Raw genomic sequence first — 18,369 nt, 5'->3', positions numbered from 1 at the left:
ATTTTCTCTTGGATTTGTAATATTGCTATTTTTAATGCCATTGGCAATAATAAGAGTTGTTTTCTGCAGAATGAGCCGAAGCATTTAGCCCAGCCAGACAGTGACCCAGTTTATCAGGGTTCAACAAAACATATTTATATATATTTCACAGCACAAGCAGAAATAATATTCAAACCCCTTGGCCATTTTGATGAGTACTTTATTGGTTCCTAATGTTAAGGAGGAGGATGAGAAAGAGCCATATAAAGGGAGATGTTTACTGAACACCAGTCTCAACTGTGGCAATAGTCTGCTTAGAGAAAATATTTAGTAGTAGTTTTAGCACCTGTTTTGCCTGATATCTGCTCTAGATGGACTGTACCTTCACTAACATGGATTTTTTTCATCTAGGCAAAAATCTCTTTTTACTTCTTCAAAAGGTACCTGTAATTCCACAACTAACATCAATCACTTCATTAATAATTTAGTTAATCTGATAGGGGAAAAAAACCAAAGCAAACCCCAAAAACTTTGTTAAAATTATGTCCTTCCCAAAAGGAGCTATTCTGCAGCAATTCTGTTCAATCTCATGAGTATATTATGGACTGATATAAACAAAACATTCAAAAGATTTGTGGAAACCACGCTTCTGTTGATTTCTTGGCCAATCATGTCCTAAGCTCTTTAAAGAGGAAACATGGGGAGCACAGACTTAAAACTTACACTGAGATGATCTAATACCATGTTTTTAGAAGCTGCTTAAATGTTGCTTTTTTAAACTGAAATACCTTTGATCTACAATGTTTGTAGTCACTTTTTCCTTGATGTTTATAGCTTTCATAGTACTTCATATCTGAATGTCTGAAAAAATTTAGAGGAAAGTATGTTTATCTGTTTTCTCTATATTGAGATGGAGAAGGAACCATACTAGGAAGCAATTTCAGACAATAGCATGGATGTGTGAATTATGTTGGTTTTGTCTCATTGCACTAAGCTACATTTTTGGGTCCAAAATAATGTTGGAGACAGGCTAGGTTAGCTGTTCCATTTCCTATGGAAACCTGTTTTTATGGCTTTATTTAATGTGGGGGGGAGGTTCATTTCATAGTGAAACTTATCTCACTGCTAGAACCAGTCAGAAGCTTTCAGAGGAAATAAAGTGGCCTTGAGAGCAAGGGAATTTTACACCTTTGCAGCCTGGGCTTTACAGTTTGCTTTGTTAATATTCTTTGTGTTTAATCTAATTCAGACAAGCAAAAAAAAAAAAAAAAAAAAAAAAAAGCCTTGTGCAATTTCAAGTTCAGCAATTAGTGGCAGCCAGGAAAGAGTTCAAGAGCTGTAGGTTTAGGTTCCCACAAGGCCATTGGAGTTATGCCACATCCCTAAAGGTCAACACACTCACCTTGGGGACAAGGGTCTAGTTGTCAAATCCTCGTTCCTGTTGAAGCAAGGCCACGATTCCAGCTTTCCCACATCCCAAGGGAGGGCCACAAGCATCCTGCAGCAAGCCTGGCTCTGGCTCTCAGCTGGAAGTGCTTCCATTTGATAGCAGTATTCCCAAAGGGACAAAAGAACTCGACAGAGTGGTCAGAGCACACTCGGGGGGACTGTGCGAAAGGCAAGTTGAGTTCTCTGCTTTCCTGAGAGAGTGCCTGCAATTATTGATACAGAGTGGGAGTTTCAGAAAGTGTGGTTTGGGGATTTAGCTTTGAACAACTGACTAATAATTACAGCATTTTGCACATGGGTTGTGAGAGAAGCCTTGCGTTCTTCCTTTCACAGAAAATAATTCTGTATCCAACCACGTATTTCAAGGCCAGTCTGGATGATGTTTGTGTGCCTACTTTCCCTCCTCATTGAAAGCCACAGCGGAGGCAAGGCAGCATCAAAGCCTCACGCACCTCACACGTCAGTAACTGGATGCCCTCTAGCGAGGCTGCCACGCTCTCAGATCCATCGGCCCTCGCTGTATTGAGAGGTGTGACACAAAGGAAGCTGGCTTTGCAGCGTTATCCCCTGAGGCTGCCTGTCCTCGAGTGGCCAAGGCTCATCTCAGCCTCTAGACGGAGCAGTTTGCTGCCCTGTGCCCTGCTCAAAATCCACTTATGCCATCCAGGGGCATTTAAAAGCAGCTGGAGTGTGGCAATGTTTGGTTTGTTGAACTCAGCGAGGAGGTTTCCAAGGAGTTAATATTGAACATTTCAAAATGCTTGGTGTGACTTCAGAATGTGAGAGTCTTCGAAACTGTAAATGACCAATTTAAATATTTTAATATTAAATGCCTCATCAGTTTATGGAACTATTTGTGCTCTGTTAGTAAGACTCCTGGCATATGAATGTACACAAATGTTTCCTGTGTTGCTTCCCCCCATCCTCTTATAAATGCCAAGATTAGGTGTACCTGAAAAGGAACCTTTTTTCTTCTGCAGTGTTAGCAGCTCATCCTGTGCTCATTGCTCTGAAAGCCAACTCACACCTAATGAAGTGAGAGCACAGCACTCCTTGGCAGCTCCTTGGATCTTTTTTCCCTAACGCCAGCTGAAGATTTGCCTTAGTGTGGGACTCCACTGTGGGCCTGAGAGATGATGCAGGAGTTAGAAGCTGCATGTGGGAGATTAAAATTTTGCCATGCAATTGTCATATTTTGGAATATAACTTGGAAGCAATTTTTTTCCTCTTGAACTATTTTGTATTTTATTAAAAGCCTGGTACTTTTGCAGTTCAAAACATATCTCATTAGAAGACATTTGCAATATTATCTCCCAAACAGCTGTTTGTTGCCCTTACCAGTGCTTTGAAATTTAGGTGTTTGCCAGACACAAACTGCAGTTCCACTTTCCTTTCCGTGCAGTGTCTGCCTAGAATGAACACTCAGAGTGAAAACCAAGCTTTGCTGATGGTGCAGAGGGAGGATCTCAGCTGGGTGCACACAATGAATGTCTGAACTGCAGCCACCTGAGGGGAATCTGCATGTGCCAGGTAAGGACCCACTCTGGTGTCAGCACAAGGAGAAAAGGGATGCAAAGAATGGGTTTACAGCCAGCTGCCAGGCTGAAGAGGGCATGATTTCCCTTACTATCCTGCAAAATAGAGCACCATGAGATGCTTGTTAACACTTGCAAGTTTTGTGCTCATTCAGACACTGCTTGACATTCCAGACTTCAGAGATTAATGGGCAAGCCAGAAATGACATTTCACCATTGTAGTCCACATGGCAGGGATGATTGTGTGGCTTTTTCCTACCTTCAGGGCAGATAATGGGATTAGAACAGGAAGAGAGAAGTGACATGCATCATAGGTAAACCACAGTCATCAATCTCTTCCTGTGGCAGCATAAAAAAAAGTACAGTCACTCTTAATAGGCTCTGGGATTCCCCATAATCAACTAGAACTTCAAATTTCCCTTTCTGAACAATGTGGTTAGTGCTAGAAACTTTTAATCAGCAGAGTGGAAGAGGAATTACGTGACAGACTACTGCACCTAAGAATTCCTCTCTTAGAAACAAGAGATAAATGAAAGTGAAAATGGGCTTGTTGAACCATTTAAGACTTTAAAATAATTAAGGAAAAAAGAGAATAAGCACAAATCTTCTTAACTTGCAAAACAGTTTTATTTCACACTTATACAAAGGTAAGACATTTTAAAACACTTGCAGTACTACAGATTACATCTACAGCCACCGTGTTAACAGGGGACTTCTCAGGCCTCTGGAGCTTTAGAGGATTTGAAAGTTTTGAAGCTGATTGTCTATACAGGATAAACCCTCCTGCAGAGCAACATAATCACATAGCAGGCCGTGTGTCACTGCTCTATAATTCAGAAGGAAATGTGACTCTCCAATTAGTCCTGGGTTGACAGTATACGAAAGACATACTGAAGAAAATGAAGGTACTACTAAAAAAAACCACCCCAAAACCTGTGATGTGCAAAATGGATTTGGACTGCATGGATTTAAATATATTCAGTGCTCCACAGATGTCCATGGTGAGCTACTTTTTCACTTCAGATGCAAATCCTCTCTGCAGTGTAACTCAGCAAGACAAAATTTACTCTCCTGCACCCTGGAACTGAGCTTTTTAGGTACCTGAAATCCTGGAATAACAGCAGCTCTGGGGATGTCTGGGGAGTAAGAACAATGGCATGAGGTGTTGCCTGGTTATAAACAATAAACTTTGGTCACCCAAGCAGGTTACATTCAAGTTTCATTCTGGTTTCAGGTGATCAGCTAAACACAAGAACATCTATGGATAGCATAAAGCTCCAAAGGAAGAGCCAAATCTACATTTGCTTTCCATTAAATCCAAAAACAACTTGCCATAGGAAAACAGTGTTTCATACAGAAATACAGACAAATATACAATTAATTTTAGAGTCTTTCATGGAAATAAACAACAGGAGACAAATACCAAAAGATAACCTAAAAAACCTTCAAAGGAATAAAAAATACTGCGCTTGTCCCTTCAATCAGTAACCTTAGAAGAGGCAAAGTAGCCTTTCCCAGCAGCAGTGGGCATCTTCACATCTGAAGTGAAGTATCTTTTAGTTAAATAGTAAAACACAGCAGTTTTTATCCAAAATGGCAATCAGGGAAGTTGTTATGGTAGAGGGGAAGGGACCCTGCCTTGCAGTATCTTCCTTGACTTCTGCAGTATCTCATTTTGGCAGTCTTGGGTACTGCAGCCCTCCTTCCCCAATTATCTTTGTTGAAAAAGAGAAATAAACAAAAAATCTGCCCTTTCAGACTTTGTTCCCATGGCAGAAAACATGCAGGAGGCACAAGCCCAGTTTTTAAACCTTTTCTGGGTTATCTTTTGGACCAGCTGTATAGCAAGGCAACAAATATTAGTATAAGCTAGTTTTCTTCATGATTCTCAAAAATTCTTGCTCGCTTACTTCCCCATCTCCATCTCGATCAGCTTCATCAATCATTTCCTACAAAACACAGTGTACATTTCATCAGGCACTGGACTCTAAACACAACACAATCCACTCATTAAAACAACAATAAATCAGAGGCACATCATGTGAAAACAACAATGTATTTGCTTTTCATATTTCTGATCTCTCAGCCCTTCTGATATAGGAGTAAATTCCCACCCAGTCCCTGGGAGCTACAGGAATGGTCTGTGCCTGTTTAGAAAAGCTCTGGCAAATCAGAATTTACCTGAAGTTCTTCATCTGTTAAATTTTCTCCCAGCTCCTTGGCAACCCTTTTCAAGTTTTTGAATGAAATTTTTCCTGTGCCATCATCATCGAATAATCTGAAAGCTTTCAGGATTTCTTCTTTTGAATCCTTTTCGCTCTAAACCAAGAGTAAAGCATATGTTAATCAGAAAACCCCTGACACTGAGATGTTTCTTTCTCTTATGCTGCCACAAGAACTTCTGCTAAGAGTTCCTACCATTTTTTGTGTCATCATAGCCAAAAAGTCTTCAAAGTTGATGGTGCCACTTCCTTCCTTGTCAATGTCTGCTATCATCTTCTTAATCTCTTCCTTCTTTGGCTCAAAGCCTAAGGCACGCATTGCAACCTGTGCCAAAGCAGGAAAACCAATTCTGTTAGGAGGCCACCAGAATTTTGGTGTAAGAGCTGAGCTAAAGCCTGTTTCATTTCCTTGTCCAGACCTCTAGTCACAGCTCACTGCCATGGAAACACCTTGGTGTCCTCTACCATCTTCTTTCATCTTGCTGAACAATAATAGTATCGGTTTGATTTTTTATGGTGTTGTTTTTCCTATATAGTAGTAGAAATCCATAGGTTATATCAGGCAGAGGTAATTTGCAGCTTACAGAAACTGAGATTTCAGAAATTGAGGTTTACAGAAATTGAGGTTTCACATGCAGAAGTTAAACAGAGTGTATGTAAGAAATCAAGGTAAAGGAGGTAAGTAAATTTAAAGTGTTCATGCTTACAAAAAAATCAAACACATAAAATCACAGGGAGACAACTGATACTCATCTTCCCCCTTGTACTACTGAATGTGTGCAAGTGCACACACACTGCCTGACTTGTAACTGAAACACAACTCAGATCTCTTTTTTGTTCTTTTTTAAATTAAAAACCAGGTATTTTTTGGATTATATCTATGCAAATGTGGTTGTAACTTTCCTGAATGCATGCAAAATCTGTGTTTAGTTCTCAGGTGAAGTAAATATTTGATACTCTGATACTCATCCCAGAACAACAAAAGTCTACTTCCCAGGAACAAGCACCTTAGTCATGAAACCTGAAACTGTTTAGTTTCTCTAAAGCTCAGCTATTCAAAGCTGTCAGATTTAAATAACCACATGGAGAAGCCTGTCTGCTTCATGCATTACATGCAGAGTGCACCCCAAATTCAGTCATGACAGCAAGCCATTACTCTTCCTTGTACTCCAAAAACTGCTTTAAAATAGGGTTGGACAAACAGAAAAAGCAGCTGCAATTTTGAGATCAAAGATATTTTCACCTCAGAGGAAAAAGAAAAAAAAAACTTGAAAACCTTTAGTTCTTTTATGTCGATGCTTCCAGATCCATCAGTGTCAAACAAATCAAAAGCTTCTCTGATCTCCTGCTTTTGCTCTTCTGTAAGTTCAGGTTTCAAGCCACTTTTCTTCCTCTGGGCTGTACCTAAGCCAGGTTTTCTATAGTTGGATGCCTTCAGAAAGTGAAGGGAGAGAACAGATAAGAGCGAGCACCTTCCTGGGAGAATTTCAAATACACTTAATTATAAATCAGAACAGTAATACAGTAGAGGTGAGAGACATTCCTTGCTGCCAATGATAGACACTGAGTCTCTAGGTCAATTTCCTTACGTTACTGTAGAAAGAAAAAAAGAGATTTTGTTTCTGGGGAATGCGGATTTGGCCTTCTTTTTTTCTGTTTTAAACTGAAGTATTATCAATTCAAGGAATAATGCCAAAAAAACAGGTGGACAGCCTGAAAATGGAGGCTCACTGAGGTGACCATGACCCTCTGCACCTCCTGCCAGTTGCCTTTCCTGCAGGTTTCCATGAAAAATATGAGTACAGCATCCTCACAGCTAAAGAGGGTGGTTGCTTAGGATCTTGGCTGTAAATAAGACTCAAAATCAGCCACTCCTGTGGGAAACAAGTTTAAAGGGAGCTGTGTGGCTGCAGGCTGCCTGTCCATCGAGTGGATGTGGAGCCAGGCAGCAACATCCAGTGGGATCAGTGAGATAACACACGATCTGTCCCATAAGGAGAACTAATCTGCTTGTGCTGATGTGGTGCATCATTATCCAGGACACTTCCGAGACTTTTTCTGTCTCTGGTGCAAGCCAGGGCAGGACAGAGTGTCCCTCCCCGTCTATAAAGCAGGGAAAAACCCCTTCCTCAAGTATAGTTTTGGTTTTACATCAGCAGCAGACAGATTTTCGTCCTGCAGTCTTGAATCTGCACAGGATTGTGGAAGGAAAGGCAGTCTCTTCCACCCCCAGCTCCAAGTGGTTAGGCTTTATAGAAGTAAATAAAACAAGCACAAAGCAAGGGATTTGTTACCTAGTTACTGCTGACCAGTGTCTTGCCTCTGCTGAATTGTTAACGTGTTTAGGGCTGGGATCTCTCTTTTAACTAAGAAGAGTCCATTTCCTTCTATTTGTTAATGAAATTTCGTTTTCCAACGTGATTTGTCCCTCCCAGGTTGGACTGCAAAGCCATTTGTCTGGCTCACCCCTGACTTCCCTCTGCTGCTATTAACACACGTATCAGACTTTTACTCCTTATATGCTGCACTGGGAAGAAGCCACACGAGACCTTTTCCTGTTCCATTTATTTCACATCTGAGTTGAGCTGTGCAAATCCCTTTCAGGTTCCACCTCCGGGCCTGGCCGGTGCCATTCCGACAACGCTGCCGGGGCCCGAACGCTGAGCTGCGGTCTGTGAGCTGTGCCAAGAAGAACCAGGCACGCCGAGAGCCGGTGACGTATTTTGCGAATCCCGGTGTTTTTCCGGGCGCGTTTTCCCCGTTGGAGTAGGGGGCCTTTCCGGGGTGCGCTGTGCGAGGTAACCGGGCAGCAGCGACGGCCTGGGCAGGGGTGGAACCTGAAGGGGGTTTGCACAACGCACGGTGCCGGCGGAAGGGGCGGAGGGGCTCGGGGGAGGCGGCGGTGGGAAGGGAGCCCGCGGCGGGGAGGGCGCGCTCACCATCCGGCCGGGAACGCCGCTCCGGGCTGGCACCGGGCGCGACGCGACGGGACGGGACGGGACGGGACGGGAGCTCCGCACCGCCGCGCGCAGCCGGCACGCGCCGCCCAGCCGGCCAATGAGCGGGCGGAACGAGCGCGGGAAGCCGCCCCCCCCTCACGGCGCCGGCCAATGAGAGCGCGGCGTGCCCGTGAGGGACAGCTGAGGGAGCGCGAGGGCGGGCCCGCCCGCCGGGAGCCTGAGGGAGCGGCGGCCGTGTCCAGGCAACTCCGTGTCCAGGGAAGCGGCGGGAGCGCGGCCCCTCCGGTGAGACACCCGCACCGGCCCGCCGGGCACCCTCCGGGCCGCAGGAAGCGGCCAGGCCGCCGCCAATGCAGTTCCGGTGTGTCCGCTCCGGGCGGCTTCCCCCTGGCCGTGTGGAGCGGGCGGGCCGGGACGCGCTTCCTCTCCCTAGCGATAGTACGACATAATATACAAGTGGACTTTCGCTGTGTGGGATGGGAGGAAAAAAAAAAAAAAAAAAAAAAAAAAAAGAAAAGAAAAGAAAAGAAAAGAAAAGAAAGAGCTTTTTGGATTGGGAATAGCTACGCAAAGGGGCCTTTAGGGAGCTGGAATAAATTATGTGAATAAATTCCAGTACCTGAAGGGAACTTACAGGAAAGATGGGGCAGGACTATTTACAGGGGCATATAGTGATGGGACAAGGGAGGATGGGTTCAAACTGACAGACAGTCGATTTAGATTGGATATTAGGAAGAAAATCGTTATTGTGAGGGGGGTGACGGATGGGAACAGGTTGCCCAGAGAAGTTGTTGAATGCCCCCCATCCCTGGAAGTGGCAAATGCCACGTCAGATGTGGCTCTGAGCAACCTCGTCTGGTGGAAGATGATCCTGCCCATGGCAGGGGGTTGAAACTGGGTGATCTTTAAGGTCGCTTCCCACCCAAACCATTCTGTGATTCTGTGATTTGAATCTGAGCATGAGAGGTACAGGACCCAGGGTTCTCAATTCTTGGTGTGTATACTTTGTTATTCAAAAAGGGAGCTTTATTTTAATCCACATCTGCCATGGGATCATGCTGTGGAAGAGATTTTGAATGAAAGATTTCTTTTTGATGTGTAAGAATGAATAGTTGGTCAAAACTTTAAAGTCTCAGCAGTTTGTAAGTTACGAAGAAGTGGCATTGCTTTTATTTCGCTTAGTGAAGTATTCATGCATGTTAGTTGGACTAAACAGAATTTGGAATAAAATATGTTTCTCCCGACTTGGAGGTTAAAGTCAGTGGCATGACTGTTGTTACCAAGAAGGATCCACACAGAGCTCTTGAGTTTGGCATGTAATTTGTCCATTCTGCTCTAATGAACTTTTGCTCTAAGCAAGGCAAATAACTGAAATTCCGGACATTAGGGCTGGAGGAGGTGGTAGTTCCACACAGCCTGCACTGCCAGGAGTGTAAGAAACCGTGGGATTTAACAGCTCTTTACTGTCAGCCAGCCAGAAACAATTCCATGGTATTTTAACAGTGCCCCATTTCAGCAACTCTGCCAATTGGTTTCTCAAAATAAGCCCACAGGAAGAAAGATTTATATGGAAGAAAGCCGTGCTCAGGGGTAGACTGTTAAATTACTTTTTTGGTGATTTGTGCTCTGGTGTGCTGTGAGGATGGGGCAGTAATCTGTCCTCTGTTCACAGATGCTGCCCACTGCCCATGGCTTTCAGGGATGTGAATGCCAGGAGACACATTGGACTCCAGCAACTCTCAGCCTTAGCATCCACTGGGAGAACATTCCTGGGGCCAATGAAATCACATAAATTCATTGTGGATGAAATCACCAACCAGAGCACATTGATTTGTTCTGCTGTTAGGCTGCTGGAAAGTTTGGATTTGACAAGTGCTGTTGGACAGCTTCTTAACGAGACCATTCAGGCCCAGAACAAGGAGTTTAAGACAGGGATGAGTACCCTGTTGTTCCTGGTTGGAGCGTGGAGCAGCGCTGTGGTGGAGTGCCTCCAGCAGAACGTTCCTGTTCCAGCAATAGTGTCTGTGATGTCTGAGGGGTTGAACTCCTGCTCTGAGAGGGTCCAGTGTCTTCAGATACCAATAGACGATGTCAAGAAAGAGCTGTGTTCTAGCAGAGCTAGGCCAAAGGCTTTTGAAAGCAAAACTGGCCAAGCTGGACGTGATGCTCCTACAAATCCTTGGGATTTGCTGTGTTTTCAGAGAGATATTTCAGCAGCAGAAGAAGTAATTCCAATAAATTCTTACTCCCATCAAGGAGATGGTTGTAATTTTAACAAGCTCCCGGTTTCACCCTTGGCTGGCTTTGGTTCAGTGGCTTCTGTTGTCAGGGCAGCAGGCGACAGAAGTTCATCTGCGCTGTCTGGAAGTGTGGGTGCTGCTTCCAGCTGTATCACACGGAAGTTAACCCACAGCAGACACTTCAGCACTCTAGGGAAAGGCCTTTCTGCAAGTCAGCAGAGAAATTTTCAGGGACACCTTTCAGGACCATCAGCAGATGTGTGTGGATGTTGTGGTTTAGGACACCTGGCAGTGGCTCTGAGCCATGGAAACGAGACCAGCGTGAAGCTGCTACAAAGCATTGCTGCTTATCAGCAAGAGAGAGCAGAGTGCAGTGGCAATTCCCAGATTAATATCGCAGAGATTGTGACGTGCTGTGTGCTGGGCCTGCCCGAGAGCTATTCCTGTGTGTCCCCAGGCTTTGTCACATTAGTGTCACCAGAGCAAGCCTCAGTCATCAAACACTTTGCAGACAAACCCCTCCGGGTTCTGCTGATGGATGGTGACCTCAAGGAGGGGTACCGACACTTAGGTTTTAACAGGCCACCTAATGTAAGGACCATCTTGGAGCATCCCAATCCACAGGGATGGGCAGGAGATGTGTGGCTCAGCAGAATGTCAGATATTCTGATGAGCTTTGAAGTAAACCTGGTTTTGGTCAAAGGAAACGTGTGCAAAAACTTCATGGAGAGGTGCACGGCCAGCAGGATATTGGTAATTGGCTGTGTGGCTCGGGAAGTGCTGTGTGCCTTCGGGGCAGCCACTGGTGCCCGGGCAGTGACGTACCTGAGCCAGCTGAACGCTTCCTCCGTCGGGAATGGGGCCAGGGCGGAGCTGTGGAAGAGCAGCGATGGGCGTGCGGTGGATCTGGGCGAGCTGCTGCCGGCGCGGATCAGCGCGGGAGGCATCGCCCTGCTCACGGCCGTGCTCACCACTGCCCTGCCTTCCAAGGCGCGGCTCCTCGAGGACCAGTTCTGGACTTTGCTGTATCGGCTCCATCACGCTCTAAAGGACGGCAAGGTTTTCCCTGGGGGCGGTGCGGTGGAGCTCTTGTGCCTCAGTCACATCCAGGCGCTCGCAGAGCAGCCCGGGCGGCCGGGAAACGACAGAGCTGTGAGAGAGCTCCCCAGTCCCTGGCTGGCAGAGTATAAATCCATTGTGCTGCAGGCACTGGCAAGTGGCTGGAGGCGGTACCTCTCCGTGCTCCTGTGGAACACTGCGAGGGCCAGCTCGGAGCTGGAAGCAGGTGCCTCCGTGGATCATCACCTCCAGAAAGCAGCGGCCTGTGGCTCTCCCTCAGCTTACATTTTGGAAGAGTTTAGGAGAGGTGAGTGCTCAGGAGTGGCTCTGAACCCTTCCCTGAGCAGGTCACAGATTTAAGGGTTTGTGATAACGTTGCAGCCAAGACAGAGGCGTGGAGGAGAGCTCTGGACCTGGTGCTGCTGGTGCTTCAAACTGATGCCGAAATTATCACAGGCCCCAGAAGGAATCAGATCCTGAACTCAACTGTGTCAAGTGAATTTATGTTTTTATAGGATTTTGAGGATTTGTAAGTCTATGAGTCAAATTTGTAAGTCCATGGGAGAGGGCTGGGTGCAACCTACATGTCTTCATAAAGCAAACCAGTGAGATGTGATTGTGACTTTAGAATGTAACAGCACAAGTCAGAATGAGAGACAGTCACAAGGTAATTTCTTTTTTCTAGAAATGAGAACTAAATAACAAACAAAAAACCACTTGTGGGTTTATCTCTAACCCAGGCCATGCATTTCTAGCTGATGGTGTTGCCTGTATGGATGTCCTCTAATGTCTTCTGAAGAAAGGTGGAGATCTTTTACGTTATATTGCTGTACTTGTGTTAAATGAAAGAATATTTGTAATTGTCTTAATTAATACCTTGTTCTTAATTTCTGTACATTGCAAACATAAGAGTTAAACTTGAAATAATGTGAGTGTTACATTTTATACTGAGAGATTGTATTAATAGATTCTATTTTTGCATATTTATATGGTCCATACATCTCTGATTTCCCAATGTAGACCTTCTGGAATTTCTCTGGTTTTCACCAATTCAGGCTGAATCCTTCCTTTTGGTATTGCAGACTGGATGCATCTCTACACAAAATTTTCCTTTACATTCCCAACTGGATTTTTAGATCATTTCCATGGGGTCTTTCAGCTATCCTTGCAGAGAGGAAAATGTTGCTGTGCGTTGAGGTGCTGCCTAAGAACTAAATCTCTCCTGGTGACTGAGGCACAGCATTTTTGCTGTGTTACAGCACTGACAGTTTGAAAGCTGGGCATGGAGAGCTGGCACTTCATTGCAACAGAGAGGTGTGTAACTATGGAGATTTTTTTTTTCTGAACTTGGCATTCTGAGTCACACTGAAAGTGAAATGTTTCACCACTCTGGTGAAAATAGAATGGAAAACGAATGGAAATGGTGATGCCAAAGAGGATCCTTGCATTCAAGAACTTGCTCATGAAAATGCTCAAGGCTGGCAGCACAGATAATAAAATTCATCCACAAATAAGGTTTAGATACGTATTGGGGGTATCTGTATTAAAGTCATGTTATGTCTGATTTGGCGGATTTTGGCAAAATACTGTAGGGGCTTACAATTTTAATTTGGAACAGTAGTTCCTAGCAGCATAAGGATCTCATTAGAGTACAGTTTTGATCATCCTGCAATTATTATTTTCATTATTAGAAGGTTGGCCATTTAATGTGTAGCTGCTGGGCCACACTCTTGATGTACCAAGCTGTGAGAAAGAGTCTGGTAGATCAAAAGAGACAAAAGGAGCTGGGGGCTGTTAAGTGAGAGTGAAACGGAAACACAACATATAAATAAATATAAACAGACTCTGCTGCTCTGCAAGTGTTTGCAGCTCATGTTGGGCTTTGCACTGTTTTTCTGGAGCCTCCTGTGCTGGCCATTGCATAAGCCCTGTTCCTGGGGAAAGATCCACTTGGACTTTATTTGAATAATAGAGTGAAGTGTGTTATGGAAAATCTGCAGACAGGAATTGTATTGAGGTGGTCCAACATCTATTTATGGGACTCTTAGACACTGGGAGCTGACGCACCAAATGTTGAGAAAGCCCAAACTGATGTAATTTTTCCAATCAGTCTTTTGAAAAGCACATCATGATATATTTAAATGTTGTGATGCCAAACTGGGACAAGAGGTTTTCAAAAAAGCTGTCAGATGTTACATTTGGATTAATTAACGCCTGTTTTTGTACAGGCCAACGAAACGGAACCATTTATAAACTAGGTACATCCTGTATCCTGGGTTACTTAAAGTTCTGTCTGATCTGCACAGAAGATTGCCATGCAAGCTCTCCTCAAGGCATCCTCTGCTGTAATTTGGAATACAACATTCTGCTGTGGCTCCCTCAGCCTCAGGTCTCCTAAAGCTCTCTGCACCGTGGAGTGGAGATCCCGGGCCTGTGTGCCATGGCGCTCGGCACAGAAATGATTTCAACATCTGCCACAGGCAATTTCAGCCCCTGCCAGGCAGAGACTCCTCCTCTGGACACAAAGGCTGTTTGTGTAGAGCATGGTGTGATGGCAGAGCTAAGCTTTCACATGTGATGTGCTTGGGAAATTGGGAAATGGCTGAGATTTCAGGAGTTGGCACATCTTGCTCCCTGCTGGGACCAAGTCCCAGTCAGGTGCCTTGTTTCTCCCTTGCATCCCAGTATCATCATTCCCATCTCACTCCACCTTCTGTTTGGGGCTGATGGCATTGTATTTCATATTTCTCTTTATAAAACAAAATTTTAGGCCTCTGTACCTTGAGGATTTCCTGAAATGTAGTAGAGGTCTCCTAATTCATAGCAACCAGACCCTTGTCCCAAGCTGAGGCAGCCTGGAGGGCACAGCCCCCTGCCAATTCTGTCCATGTAAGGGACATGGACCAGTGATCAGTGGCTGTCAGGAGGCACCTGAGAGTTTGCCTGCTGCCAGGTGTGCTGAAAATGTGAGCTGGGAAGTGTAGGAGACTGTGTGTGCCTACAGAGCTCCCCAGGTAGGAAAGGAGTGACTCTGGGAGGGTGAAGAGAAAACTGTTAAGACTGTTTGTTTGCACTGAACTCCCTTAGATAACCTAGGCCAGGGCTGATGGAGAGGCTGGGAGAAGATCTTCCTTTTTCTTTAGAGGAGGGAGCTGGAGAGGGCAATTGAATCTAGGAGAAAAGTTATAGAGTGACAAGAGATTTTCAGCTCTGCTCACAAGGATGAGGTGACTGCAGGCCTGAGTCATCCCATCAGTCACACTGCCAGCAAGAAATCATTCTGAAGAATGGGAAGAACTGACCTTCTTCCATGCAAAGCAGCTTGGCTTCCCATAACCAACATCTACAGGAGATGAACCAACATCCCCAGGTATCAAGTGAATGAAATGTCTTGTAACTGTTTGGGGTTTTTTGTATCTTTTTGTTTATGTGTAATCTCTATAAAACTCCTGTGTAAACTCCCTGTTACATGAAAGTGCCAAACTCAAATGGGGCTGAGCTGCTGCCTCAAGAATGGACTTGCTGTTCTGGAACCAGCTGGATTGCCAGGACTGCTGTGAACAACAGGCACTTCTGGGAGTAACAGAGACCCATTACAAGCCTGACAATTTGTTTTACCCAGTTTTATCTCTCCCTCTCTCTCTGTAGATCAGCAATCCTTCCGAGGTAATTCCACACCAGCACAGTCAGAGCATAGTTTGTATGACATAATTTGGAAAAATCTAAAAATTACAAATTTAATTTCTCCACCTGCCACCAGCATCATTGTATTAATTAACCATTTATTGCAAAGCTGCAGGACCAAGACTTTTTTTTTCTAACCAAGCATGAATGGATCTGCAATCTTAAAGGGCTTTTTCTTTACAGATAACGTTGCTCCAAGAACTAATGTCCACAGGGATGATTCCAGCCTAGGTGAGAGAAGAGGGAGAGCAGCTCAGGTGCATGCACAAACCAGAGACTGGGGTTGATACTGAATAGTGGGAGGGAAAAAAGAACCCACCCCTCTGTTCTGGCTTCCTACCTGTTTATTCTGCTCATAATACCCATTTCTGTAGATTTTTGAAGAGCACCCACAGTCATGCTTCTGCTGATTTCGATGCTGGTTTGCTGTGGGTACTGGGAGTCAGCTTCTTGCATTGTGTCCCTGAAAACTCTGTAGGGACAAGGGCACTTTGGGGCAGAGATGCAGAATGGAAGGAGAGAGCAGTTCCCCAATTTCTCCTTCCACATCAGGCCCTGGATGACCCCTGGGCAGTGGCTTCATGTCACATTTAATCAAACCCCGAGTTCCCAGCAGCCATGTGTTCCCATGGTGAGAAGTGTTTGGAGGAGTCTTTCTCAGAGAGTGGAAAGAAAGGCTGGGCCATGATCATGCACAGATGGTGAAAGAGCTCATGACAAAGGAGAGAAACCAAGGGCTGTATTTGGTTTCCCTGCCTAGCAGAGATTCAAAACAAAAAACTGTTTAGTTCAAAAGGAATTCTTTCCTTGGGGACCAAGTGCTACTCCAAACAATAGGATTATTTTTTCAAGTAGCAAAGATAGGATGCTTTGATTTAGAAGTAATAGGAAGATTCGCCTCAACTGTGTTTTATTCCAGCTGAAATCAGTAGAACGGGGTTTAGTGCTATTTACAACTGTTGTCCACTGTGTTGTGAGACCAAATATTTAACCAGCATTGCAGATTTGGAGAGATGACTGAAAATAACACAGTTGGTGAACTTACTTATTTCCAAGGTCTAATTTGAGTCACTGCTTTCACTGACTACACTTAAAAACAAAACAAAAGCAAACAACAAAAACTTTTTATTTGTTAGGACTGGAGAGCCAGAATCACCCCACAGGAGTTGTATAAAATAAATTTTGTTTATATATATTGTATTTGTACATATATTCACACATTCTGGAGCAGAACAGTTTCTGAATCAGCAACATTAATTTACAGTGTAGTCATACAACTCTAAACTGATCCACCCCCTGTTTATTTCAAAGAAAACCATCCAAATACCTCCTTTTATAGAATAGCTACCTATTATCAGTTGGGTTTTGGGTTTTTTTTCAAAAGAGCCTTGTAGGAAAAGGACCCCTCTAGTAAACTGAAAGGAATTGTTTGGGGTATTAATTCCTGTATCCCATCTGCTGCTCCCTGCATTTACACTTCTGCTTGAGTCACAGCTCCTAAATAAGCCTGACCAGTTTTAGGGGAAGTGAGCACAATTCCACATGTGTAATTCCATATCAGTATAATGTCTTTGATTCCCTACACTGATGAAAATGAACTGGTTCATTTGCAGCAATACAGATATGCTGATTAGATTAATTAACTGGCAAAGTCCTGCTAATGTAACATTATCCCAGCTCCCTGAGTATTCCTTGCTCAAGGTAAGGGGCAGTCATTGCTCAGTACCTCTCACTGTCTTCATCTCTTGGTTTATGTGAGCACTGTTTAAATAACCACCCCAACCATCCCACCCAAATTCTGGTGCTTTCTGGAGCTCTTCAGCTGGGACAGTGTTGCTGATGGCTGCCAGATGCCAGGAAACTTGGATGTCATTGGCAGTAAGAGAGCTTTACTGGAGCTGAAGCCCAAATGTCTCTTTGTTTATCTGAAGTACCAGGCAGTTAACTTGAAAAATGGCCATTTATTGTGACCCTTGCTGTGCAACTATTGAGGCTTGTAATTGACATCTCAAACACAAGAGCAGTGCTGCAAAAAAGCACTGAGAATTGCCAAATGTCAGAGCAGTAATTGCTGTACACGGAGTCACTGTGGCTAATTTGGGAACTGCTCTCACATCTCAGTTCCAGTGCTGGATACTTGGGACAGTTTCCCAGCAGAGCTTGAGGAGGGCCTCCAGCTTCCCAGATTCCTCTCCCAGCCATTCATAAGGCCAGTGGAACTGTGGAAGAAGAGAGAAGTTTCAAGGCCAGGAGAAGCTGGAGGAAATCCAGTGTCTCTTGTTTGTTCACATCTCATTATAAAACAGACTTCTTATTATTATTACTGAAGTGCTAAAGAAAGGCCTTCCAAAAATACAGGAGCTAATTTAAAGGAATTTTGTCTGTGCCAAGAGGTCCTGCTTGAATTAACTGTGTTTGAATTAACTGTGTTTGCTCACCTTGAATGGGAATTCCCAGATGCTTTTGCTGATGTGTGTGTGTGACAAGATGTAATTTCCCAGATATGTTATTCTCAGGAGACTGGAGGGGAAGGGGAAATCACACTTGGGTCCTGAATTAATACAGGGACTGATCCCTTTCTCATTAAAAACATCAGTGAACTTTCCATGGTTTTGGGGATTGGTCCCTGAGAAACTGAATTTTGCAAAACCATGATTGTCCTTCTTCTAAATACTGGCAAAAGGTGGCCTTTGGATATTTCTTAGTGGCAAGAAATGCAAAACCGAAGACTGCAAATGATGAGGAGTGCAACCTTCATTCAAAGCCACTCTGTCTCAGATGAAGCTCTGGTAGCAATAACCATTGCTTAGGGATGACATGGAGAACATTTCCTTCAGAGATGCAATAGGTTGAGCCATGTTATCTATCCACTGTAGAATTTGATGAGGTTTAGAAGCCCAGCCCATCTCTGGGTTAAGGGATGCCTCCTGCAGAGAATGTCACATAGGAAGGGCAGTCAGCTTTGGAAACAGGCACATCCAGGTCTGTCCATCTGTTTCTTATCTTGAAACGGCAAACTCTGTAGAGAAGAAACTCTTTACTCTGTTCATGTGGTATGTAACAAAAGGAGGCCTTGGATCAGGAGTCAGAACTGTTGCAGGAATGAATGAATGTTTGATGTTATCAAAGATGCCGATTCTTCACCTCAAAGGAAATTTCCTTGATTTGCAAAGCTGATGAAGCTGATGGAATTTCTCTAAATGCCTTCTCACTTGGCCACAACACCATTCCCACAAGTCTG

At 44.4% G+C, this 18,369-nt stretch overlaps 3 protein-coding genes across 4 annotated transcripts in view; 2 read left to right on the top strand and 1 right to left on the bottom strand.

The window, feature by feature from the left end:
- Positions 1 to 3,568: 3,568 nt before the first annotated feature.
- Positions 3,569 to 8,260, bottom strand: LOC118685924 (uncharacterized). Its single transcript, XM_036381712.2, has 5 exons — positions 8,125 to 8,260; positions 6,462 to 6,617; positions 5,382 to 5,510; positions 5,145 to 5,282; positions 3,569 to 4,912 (listed from the first exon to the last, which is right to left on the bottom strand). Exons 1-5 carry the CDS (start codon positions 8,125 to 8,127, stop codon positions 4,823 to 4,825), a joined length of 516 nt encoding a protein of 171 aa, XP_036237605.1. The 5' UTR covers positions 8,128 to 8,260; the 3' UTR covers positions 3,569 to 4,822.
- BBS12 (Bardet-Biedl syndrome 12) lies at positions 7,725 to 12,431 on the top strand. The gene is given in 3 exon segments (XM_054514515.1): positions 7,725 to 7,898; positions 9,818 to 11,751; positions 11,754 to 12,431. Coding segments are annotated over 2 exon segments (2,124 nt in total). The 5' UTR covers positions 7,725 to 7,898; positions 9,818 to 9,833; the 3' UTR covers positions 11,960 to 12,431.
- Positions 12,432 to 13,019: 588 nt separating this feature from the next.
- The window catches only part of FGF2 (fibroblast growth factor 2), a 45,328-nt gene continuing 39,978 nt past the window's right edge, over positions 13,020 to 18,369 (top strand). Inside the window, exons 1-2 of one of the 2 annotated variants that reach the window (XM_036381708.2) lie at positions 13,020 to 14,814; positions 15,312 to 15,359. The gene's annotated coding sequence lies outside the window, so the exon portion shown is untranslated. Of the gene's footprint in view, positions 14,815 to 15,031; positions 15,360 to 18,369 lie in introns of those variants that run through there. The other variant, XM_054514516.1, reaches the window with a different exon arrangement.

Source organism: Molothrus ater, chromosome 4 (genome assembly GCF_012460135.2).
Source record: "Molothrus ater isolate BHLD 08-10-18 breed brown headed cowbird chromosome 4, BPBGC_Mater_1.1, whole genome shotgun sequence".
Classification (NCBI taxonomy): Eukaryota; Metazoa; Chordata; class Aves; order Passeriformes; family Icteridae; genus Molothrus; species Molothrus ater.
The sequence above is the reverse complement of the archived record's forward strand: the minus strand, read 5'-3'. Positions and strand labels throughout refer to the sequence as shown.

Coding starts and splice junctions, on each gene's coding strand:
- LOC118685924 (XM_036381712.2), bottom strand. Junction 5,511..6,461: donor TCGACATAAAAGAACTAAAG/GTTTTCAAGTTT, acceptor GCTTTGGCACAG/GTTGCAATGCGTGCCTTAGG. Junction 4,913..5,144: donor TAACAGATGAAGAACTTCAG/GTAAATTCTGAT, acceptor TGTGTTTTGTAG/GAAATGATTGATGAAGCTGA.